Below are 9904 nucleotides of genomic sequence, written 5' to 3'. Positions count from 1 at the left end.
CTAGATAAACAAACGACTTCAAAAGCTATGGGGTGGTATAGTTTGTACAACTATCTCACCCCTTAAATCCCACCTCATCAAACTCCCCCTCTAAACAAATGGGACCTTAGGCAAAGAGACTGATGTCCGGTTGCGTGGCCCTTATACAAGGGCAGTGTCAATGATAACATGCCCAAAGGGCGTAATATTGATGAAATTTTTCATTCTATAAGGATAGGACGGTAATTTCGAATGAACTTGTGTCTAGGGGCGCGGGAGATACGAAGGTCAGTTTGCTCCCGAGTGCTCCCGAGTGCTCCCGAGTCCCGCCTCCCAAGTCTCACCTTATCCTTCTGCCTCATGGCAAGGTCAGGGGTCTCTATGCTGTTCGCGCCAAATTGAGTAACGCAGGAGTTTGCAGTTATCTCAGTCGGAACTTCGAATTGGAAGGATTCTACTTATGGCTTCATCACTTCTATCTCTACCTCTTGTACTCCATTCTTCTCTTTGCAGTTACTCTGCCCTTTCGAAGCTATCTGCATCGAAAACCCCTAGGAAACCAAACCACCCATTTCTCCTCAAAAGAGACTCAACTTCTAGTCTTCCTTTATCGACATCCCAGCCCAACGGAGTTCTAGGGTTTCCTAATGCGAAGATAAATAGAGTCTCCAATAGAGGACTTAATTCCATCTGCTTTTACGACGCAAAAGACGAATCCAAGAACAGTTTCCAAGGAAAGGTAGGGTTTTAAGGCTTCAACTTCTTCAATTCGAGTTCGTAATTGGTTTATCAATATCTTCTCGATTTGATTTTGACTTGGGAAATTCCTCTGGTTGGTCATGCTTTACTTGTACAACGACACTTAGATGTCCTGTACTACCATTTTGAGACTCAGATCAAAACTGGATGAACCGAACTATCATTTAGACTGACAATTTGTTTGTAACAATTTCTCTGTCTTTCCAAAAATTTTGAAATTCGAAACTTCAGATTTTAGTCTATTAATTACTTTTTAACAGGAAACTGGACTGGACTGGCCAATCCTCAAGCGGTGGAACGTGCCTTGGGAATGGCAAACGGTTAGCCTCAGCATGTTTGCATGTGCGATAAGGTGTGTTCTCTGTGCCTGCTACGTCTCATTAAAATTTTTGTTGAAACACTAAACGATATTCTGTACCATACCTGTTTACTAGTATCCTTGGGTATTCTTCTGCTTTTCAATAGACCTTCTAAAGTGGGTATTTCATCAAATCCTACACATCTATTATTGGATTTCTTTGCATGGTCCATTGAAGTTCTGCTGGATATTATGGACCTTGTTACCATCCTTCTTTTTTTCCTTTTTTTTTTTTTTTTTTTTTTTTTTTTTGTCTTGTCTTGTCTTGAGGGAACTATTTAACACTTAGTTGTGGAATGAAACTAACTTTCTTTCAGGCAGTTTTGTTTTGACAGGATTCATAGAAGCAGCAGTTTTACCATATCTGGGTTTTCAGATTGGAGAGCTAAGTTTAGATGAGAAGGCTGAGCTACTTTTTGTGGATCAGGCGTATGCATCATTATCCTTGGTTCTTTATCATACTCATTACTGTGGGATCTTTGCTTTCGAGAATGGCAACTGGATGGATTTTAAGGCAGTACACCAGCAACATGTTGCATGTTACAGGAGAATTTATGGCCGTAATCATACTATCTACTCAATTGTTAATGCACAATATATTGTAGGTGGGGGGCCATATACAAAACATGTTCAGCTAGGGTGTTGGTGCACTGTTCTTACTCTCTATCATATGTTTACCCTGATTTATTTTTTCTTAACAAATTCTGAGTCGGCTCTTATGCCCAAAAAAATAGGTATAGCAGTTATTTTTTACCGTAAGCATTGATTGTCTGTACAGCATAGTGACTGCAATTGTGCTCGGAGTAATATATGGTTTTACAAACACCTTCCAGCCTCTTCCAGATGACATTTTCCGCTATGGTACATCATACATACTTGAATTTCTTCCTCTGGTTTCTTGAGATTGGATATTAGTTATTAATTTCGAATCTGACAGGTATGCATCCATAGACTTATTTCTTGTGTCTCATTTTGATCAAGGTAACTGGCCATGTAAATGGTGCTGCTCTCCTGATATAATGGAGGCCATAATTAATTTTAACACATGAATGGTGTTAAATAATGCACAGTTTGTTTTGCAAATTCTTTGCCCATCCTTGACAAATTTAGTTGATTGAGATCTTCTATTTAATTTCTGCAAAAGAAGAAGAGTATGCTGATTCTGCATAGAATGAATATTTTCCAGAATTGAAGGACCCTTTCAATCTACAGAAGGGTTGGCTTCTATGGGCAGGATTTGGTCTTGTTGGTGCCCTTCTTGCTGTTGCATTAACCGGGGCTGCCATGGCCTTATTTAGTGGCGAGAGCCCACAAAGAGAGGTTAGATACACAGATTTCTGTTTTTTCTTCAATTATAACTTTTATTATACGGATTAGTCTTTAATTGATTACTTTTTACCCATGTAATGCATGGCTCCTTTCAGTTTCACAATATTTTCTCAAAATCAATTTGAATGGTATATATATACTATTTGGTTAAAGGTTTCCTACAGAGTTCAATTAGGAAGCATTACCTAAACGGCCCTAAAAAACCACCGCATGGTAGATCAGATGGGGCCCAAATTTTGTGGACAGGTGGATCCAGAAATCCCTGGCTCATATGTCAAGTTTCAGTCCAATCAGAATTCCCCAATTGCACAATAGAGCTTTGAAAATCCAGGACCATGGGAGAGTGTGCAATGGTGGTTGGAGTACTGTTGGCGTGCATAGACTTAAGTGGGGATGCATGCCAATACATGGGAGGGTATTTGATTATAATACTCTCTGAAATTCGACATGTGGCTGATCTAGATTCCCAACATGCACTCTCTATCCAAAGAGCGGAATTGGCAGTTCATCTATCCATGTGGCCTAAAACGGTGGACCAATTAGGAAACCCTTCCAAAACGGGGTCATGTAAAGACTATTTCTGCATTTTATATATGCTATGTAGTGGTAATACCTTGTACATGGTGAATACAGGGGATTTTATCTGAGCCATTTGCTAGGCCTATAGTTTTTTGTTTGTACCAAGTAACAATCTATTGATAATAGAAAAAGGTATAACATGCCCAAGGAGGTTAATCTATAACATTCGACGACAAGAATTATTTAAGTACTTGTAGTCACTTTCCATCATTTGTTCGACTCCATTCATATTTTAAATGTAGAATCAGATAGGAAGGATTATTATCAATACTTGAAATCTATTTTCATCATTTATTTGAATCCAGTAATATTTTCAATATGAAGTTCGATAGACGTGATTATTAGAACTCAGGTAGTTGAGCAACATAAGCAATTTCTCAAGTGAAAACCAAGTAAGAGAAGAAATGATTTGGTTACCAATTTGACATATTATATGGGTTTCTAGGGATAGTTTTCACCTTGTCTGTGCTTAGGGATCCCTTAATATATTGTAAACCTTTTCTTTTCTTTGTTTCAGACAGATGCTCTTATTCGCTTGCTGCCATTGATTGGGTCATCAAGTATCAGGTGTTGTATGGAAAAGTGTATCCATTTTCTACATTGTTTTGGGTGCTAGACTCCAGAACTGGTTTGCTCATGATGCTTTTCTTGTAAGCCTTCATGAATGAGAAAGAAAATTAATCAAACTACTTCATGCATTTCAGCACTGGTTGCCTAGTAGGAATAACTGGTGTTTTGGCTCCACTGCTTGAGGAGACTGTGTTTCGTGGGTTTCTGATGGTGTCACTTACTAAGTGGTAAATTTCCTCTTCTTTTTTTTCCGCTACTACTAAAATGAAGTTATATTTTTCAGTGATTGGTATACTGATCCTGATCAATTGGAAATGTAAATTGCCCCATGGCATATGATATTTTGTTGAGGAACCCCGCTCTCTGTCTGTCAAATCTCAAATATCATTGCCTGATGTTTTACAGAAATTGTGATCTAAGAAAATTCAGAAACTAAAGAGAACAATACAGATGATTGGTTAATAAAATGTAAAAGTTATTCCTGTCAGATACAAACGAAAGTAGAAGTTATTCCTGTCAGATACAAACGAACTTCAATTGAATCAGTTGATTGAGTCTTTGCTGACTCAGCTTATGTGCGAACTGGATTTATGACTGGAACTACTTATTGCTTAAGTCAAAATTTGATTGATTGGAACTTCAAATTTTGATTGGAACTAGTATCTTTTTCAAGTTGAAATTGGAATAAAATGAAACTTGAAGAGCTTTTGGACATGATTTCGATCTTTTATTCGAGCTTGTCCTAGCTACCTGTACCACTGCCAAATGAATTGTCTTGGCTATTTCATTTGGTTTGATGAGGATATCCACATATTAGTACTGGGAGAGTCACTTTATAATGGAGTGATTTCTGCTTATTCTTCTTGTAGCATGACTTATTTTAATATTCGTATTCTTCATGCTTTTCATCTTTTCAAGATTTAGGTTTGCCCATTTTTTCATTCTAGATTTAATTTTAGCTTACCATCTCTTCTTTTTGTCCTTGTTATGGTTTAGATGGATTGGTCTGGATTCATGTTTTCCCTTTCTTTCTGCAGGTTCCCAACACCAATATCTGCTCTTTTAAGTGCTGTGTTATTTTCCATTGCTCATCTCACTCCTGGAGAGTTTCCTCAGCTGTTTGTGCTTGGTAATGCTTTGCCATCTGTTGGTCAGTAATAGTTCAAATGGACACCCACACAACACATGATTGGTAAAACTGAAATTAAAACTTGCCTAATAAAAATCTAAGACTGAAATACCAACTTCTAGTTTGCTTCCTAAGTTCTAACTAATGAAATTAGAAACAGAATAAAACTTAAATTGGTAACTCCTTAATTGACTAACAACTACCCAAAATAAAAGATTACATATCTCTCCAAATAAAATAACTCATTATTTCCTAAATAAAGTAAATCCTAAACTATTCTATTGCTCCCAAAAATCAAATCAGATCCGGTTCTATTGTTCTATTTCCTAAATAAAGTAAATCTTAAAATATTCTATTGATCCCAAAAATCAAATCAGATCCGGTTCATCCCGGTTGAGATTGCCCAAAGGGTCAACCCGGTTCAGCCTCAATTCTGCATCAGTAGTGCAAGTTGAAACTTCCAAATAGGACAAGAGGAAGGCCAAATATAATGTGGATTGTGCTGTGACAAAAGATATAATGACATCGAGTAAATAAAAGATAATGATGCGCGATAGATAGAAGGGGAAGAACAGGATACCTTACTGAAAACAAATTGGCGAGATAAGCGCCCCTCCCTCGCTTGAGTTGCAGCACTGAGTCCTATCAAACATAGATGTATGGAGTAAATATCTTTGCTATTATGCCCAAACATAACCATCAGCACATATATGGTAAACCTGCTATAATTATTAGTGTAATGGCTGTTGCTGCCACCTGCAATGGTATTGTTGTTGTATTGATATTAGTTATTGGTCATGTTACTATATTTTTTTGGCTTGGAATTAGGGATGTCAATCGCTTGATTTTGTGGTGGGGTTCACCAATCTCAAATCCAACCCTTTTTTTTTTTTAATGGTCAACACTAAATGATTCTCCACCTTTGGCTTGCACTTCATTTACTGAATTTGCAATATAACTAGGGTTGTGTGGCCCTGGGATAGTGTTGCATCCCTGAAACCACCCCTAACCATGAGAGAGTTGGGGCAAAGCGAGTTTCAGGTTTGATTAGCCCCTTTGCCTTCCTAGTGGGAATGGCCAATGTGTAACTCAAGTATTCTTTGCAATTGAGGCCTTCCTTGTGAAGAATTGCTTTATCTTCAAGCAGATAGGCACCCCAAGAAGTAGCCGAGTTGGCAAAGGACCTTCGCCTTAGGAAGCGTGTGGGTGTTTAGTGCTCTTCACTGCTTTTGGTGAAAGTTGAATGGTTCTCATTCAACCCTGGTATGACCCAGTCCATGCAATTATGGGGTTAGTGTGGGCCCGTGGGACTAGTCAGGCCGAAGGCCTGGATACCCGTCATTAGGAAAAAAAAAAAAGGGGGGATTGGCCTCTTGAGTTGGTTTTTCTTCCTCTTTGATTTTCTTAAGACTCCCTTCACTTAGAAATGAAGTGAAATGAAATACAGTGAGAGAAAATAGCCAAAAGTGAAGTGAAATAGACAAGTTATACATTGAAAATCAACTTTCCACTCTTTGAATGTGTTAAGTTTTTTGGGTGCCACATATTAATATTGTATCTAAAAGCTTTTTTTTTTCTTGCTTAGAAATTGCATTTGACATTTGTTTACTTTACCTTCTACGTGTTGTGGGCCCCACAATTTTTTTCTTCTCCATATTACGTTACATCAATCGTACTTACAATCAATCACCTTATTGCAAAGTTTATATGTGTATATATGTCATGGTGCTCTTGCTTTTCTATACATACGTCCTGTTGCTGTGGAAGCGCCTAGACCACAGGATTGCTGTCCACTATTGGTGACCATTTATCTTCCTCTTCCATGCTTCTAAACATTTGTCATGTTCAATTTTGGATAAGTGAGGAGTTCTTTTCTGTTGTGTAACAGACCTTAAGTATAATTGGAAGCCATTGTTCAGTCTGATAAAATAAAATGAAGGTACATAGTCGAAGTCTACTCACAGTTTGATATAGTTCTAAGTAAATCAGCATTCGCTGTTTGGGTTTCCTTTATATCATCTTTGGTTGTGAAAATGTATGTGCAGCTCATAGTATTTATGTAGAGAAGTTGGCTCTGCACTCTGCTCTTCAAAGAATCAAACATAATTTTTTCACTCCTACAGGCACTGCATTGGGACTCTCATACGCACAAACTCGCAATCTTCTAACCCCTATCACCATACATGCACTCTGGAACTCAGGGGTGATCCTGATTCTCACCTTTCTTCAGGTAACGAAGTTCATTATTTCTGGGCTTAATTTTGGTTATGAGGGGAAGTTATTGCCTGGATGAATAGCTGACTAATGAGGCTGGAATTCTTTATAAAGATTGCATCTGGAAACTAGTTCGTTGCCTATGTTGGGAGGAAGTTCGCTACATGTAAATTTGTGTATTTGATCATTGATCCCGATCATTGATCTGATGTCCCTCACGTTGGTATTCACAAAGGAGGGTCCTTAGAAACAAAAGCGTTGTGTGCTCTATTGTCCTCCCTCTGAAAGTGCCATTTTCCCTAGTAGTAAGGACCTCGGATTGTTGAGGCCAGGTCTTGGGACCTAATCCGGGCTTCACCATTCTTCTTCCAATCTTCCAACCACACTTCTTAGAGAGAAAAAAAAAATTCCTTGTATTTATAGGTTAAGATGGTTATGCAGCAGAAAAGAGGATGCTTCATATTTATGTGATTTCAGCATTTTTTTCAAAGATGAAATCTTACTTTTAGATACTGGAAAAATGTCATTTGATCATATCGCTAGTACAACTCTATGGTATCTTTCAGTATGCTTTGATTCTGACATGAACTTAAAAGGGTTTATAATATTTTTTTGGCATTTTGTGCTTGCAGCTAAATGGATATGATATCAGGGAACTGTTGCAAGCATACTGAAGGATTTGAGTCTTGCACTGAAAATCCAAGGGCCGAAACAGGTAAAAGTTGTGTAGTGGGCCATCTAATTTCACAATCCACCCAATTGTAAACATTTGAGGAACTGGTCTCAGATAGTGATTCTCTGGATTGGGGTATCTTCAATTCCTTGGACAGTAGGGCCATGTTAATTGACTGTAGCTTCTTTCTTTTCTTCGCCTCTTTTTCCCTTTAAAACCTTATGCTTGTAGCTGTGAATTCTAATCCCGATACCTGAGAAAGGCTCCTATACGTAGCAGTCCTGGTCCTCCTGGACTAGCCTCAGGGCCTACGGGAGATGGTTGACAGAAATCTCACACACGGAGATGTCTGGAGAACACTTCCATTGAAGCACTTAAAGTTGGTTGGGCTTTTAGAATAGAAAATAGTAACAAAATTTTGAGGCCGGTAAACCAAGTTTCTAGATGCATATATGTAGATTAATGCTTGCCATTAGCCAAGATTCTGGAACAGATCATCTCCCCCAATCCCAGCCAAAACATTAGAAAAAATCTACTCTGAAATTTTATGCTTTCTTTTCCAAAACCATATGACCCATCATATGACCCACCATGTATTGAATTATTACTCTTAATATCATTAGAAATCTAGATATTGATCAAAATTTATCTTATGATTGTGCCGCATAATGATTTGTATTGCTTTTGGATTGAAACTTATTACATGTGTAAAGTTATCAAAGATGACATGGACAGTATGTCCACAAAATCCAGACTCCAACTGAACTGTCACATAAGAGATCTTCAGAACCATGAGGATAGGTTTATATGCTAAAACTTTCAGTGTACTTATTTCAAGGATAAAATGCACTGCAGGTCCTCCACATTTTGGATGCAGCAGCAAGAGAGAATCAAAGTAAAGGGAGACCAAGGCAAAGGCAAAGAACCAGAGAAATCCCCGTCAATCAATGATCTCTATATATCCTGCACCATATTTTTCAAGATTTTCCAAATTTACCAATTATGCTTTCCACTGGTATCAGCCCTTCACCTTAACAACATTATAATGCTAGAGCAAGAGAGGATTCTGGCCTGACATTTGGCTTTAGCTTCTGTCATATGCGTCCTGTAATCCTGAATGCAGACAAACTGTCTACGCAACAATGGGTCATGGATGTAATGTGAAGTAGTTTATAATCTTACATCTGCTCTTTGTAAAGCTCAGATAAACTCTATTTTCAGTTCATGTTTACAATTAAGTGAAGAAGGCTGATAAGTGATAACCGTTTCTTAATACATTGAGGGTGTTCTCTATCAGTTTCAAAATTTTATATTCCTATTTAAAAGTCTTAAACAAGTTCTATTGTTTTTTGGGCTATTTGGTACTATTATCATATTTGTACGTTATGGAGGGACTAGTTTGTTCTTAAATGTTCTCTTTTGGATGGAAGGAAGGTGAAACATTCGAATGGAGTAGCAAGTATCTTCCTCAGAAATTGGTTTAAATTTATGGGGAGGGGTTTCCGGCCTAGGAGTGGAGGCTGCGCTACCACCTCCCTATCTCTCTCCTCAGGTCAGAGAGGTCATTTCCTGTCCTGAGAAGAGATATAGAGAGTGGTACCTTCGCTCCCGGGCAGAAATCATTTCCCCTAAATTTATATACTCGCAGCAAGTGGTACAGTATCGGTATCCAGGAGCATATTTAAAAGCTGGTTTTAAGAGATGTCTTGTAGTTCTCGCATATGCGGGGGTTTCGTGCATTGGGTATCCCCCCCCCCCCTTTTTTTTTTTAGGTGGGAGGGTGTAGGGGTAGGGGTAGGGGTAGTTGTAGGGGTGGGGGGAGATGCTATATAGTAGATACACTTTGATATGCATGAATAAGCAATGCTTATGATCATGGTTTAAAGTATCTCCAATACTAATAAGATACTGTCTGATACGAATCTTAAAATTAAGTGACCGATACGATGATTAATATCGATACTTTAATCTTTGATCTTTAGCATATCTTAGCGTATCTCCGATATGATACGGTATTCTTCGATATGTATTTTAAATTTAGTCGATTGATAATGATACTTTAATCCTTGCTTATGATATATAAAAACTGGAGTCGTTTTGAAGCATTATGCACTTTAAATAAACAATAAATGATAATATTCAACTATGTATTCGGGTTATCTTTATCTTAATGGCAACTTTATGGTATTAAAAAAAATGTCCTTTTCTTCTCTTATAATTTTTTTTTTTATTCGAAGAATTCTCTTCTCTTGTAATTGAATCAACAGAGAGGAAGCTTATACGATTTTTCACGTAGGTCCTATATTTATCTTAA

The 9904-nt window shown here is 37.8% G+C and overlaps 1 protein-coding gene across 2 annotated transcripts; it reads left to right on the top strand.

Moving 5' to 3' along the window:
• Positions 1 to 285: 285 nt before the first annotated feature.
• LOC122062492 lies at positions 286 to 8865 on the top strand. 2 transcript variants are annotated; one of them, XR_006134991.1, is made up of 11 exons: positions 286 to 718; positions 999 to 1090; positions 1418 to 1525; positions 1875 to 1957; positions 2283 to 2416; positions 3522 to 3571; positions 3709 to 3801; positions 4612 to 4703; positions 6592 to 6642; positions 6827 to 6933; positions 7550 to 7584. XR_006134991.1 is itself a non-coding variant. In XM_042626137.1 (11 exons), exons 1-10 carry the CDS (start codon positions 440 to 442, stop codon positions 7589 to 7591), a joined length of 1080 nt encoding a protein of 359 aa, XP_042482071.1. In that variant the 5' UTR covers positions 289 to 439; the 3' UTR covers positions 7592 to 7632; positions 8446 to 8865. The 2 variants fall into 2 exon arrangements, 1 of the variants encoding a protein (XP_042482071.1); XM_042626137.1 differs by lacking the exon at positions 6592 to 6642 and adding an exon at positions 8446 to 8865 and having other exon boundaries at positions 289 to 718; positions 7550 to 7632.
• Positions 8866 to 9904: the final 1039 nt, after the last annotated feature.

This window comes from Macadamia integrifolia, unplaced genomic scaffold (genome assembly GCF_013358625.1).
Source record: "Macadamia integrifolia cultivar HAES 741 unplaced genomic scaffold, SCU_Mint_v3 scaffold1051, whole genome shotgun sequence".
NCBI lineage: Eukaryota > Viridiplantae > Streptophyta > Magnoliopsida > Proteales > Proteaceae > Macadamia > Macadamia integrifolia.
The sequence above is the reverse complement of the archived record's forward strand: the minus strand, read 5'-3'. Positions and strand labels throughout refer to the sequence as shown.

What these genes read in the sequence shown, in the direction of transcription:
- LOC122062492 (XM_042626137.1), top strand. Translation starts at nt 440, where the DNA reads ATGGCTTCATCACTTCTATCTCTACCTCTTGTACTCCATTCTTCTCTT. An exon ending in ATGTTTGCATGTGCGATAAG is followed by an intron (nt 1,091 to 1,417) that starts GTGTGTTCTCTG and finishes TCTTTCAGGCAG; the next exon opens with TTTTGTTTTGACAGGATTCA. An exon ending in TGATTCTCACCTTTCTTCAG is followed by an intron (nt 6,934 to 7,549) that starts GTAACGAAGTTC and finishes TTGTGCTTGCAG; the next exon opens with CTAAATGGATATGATATCAG.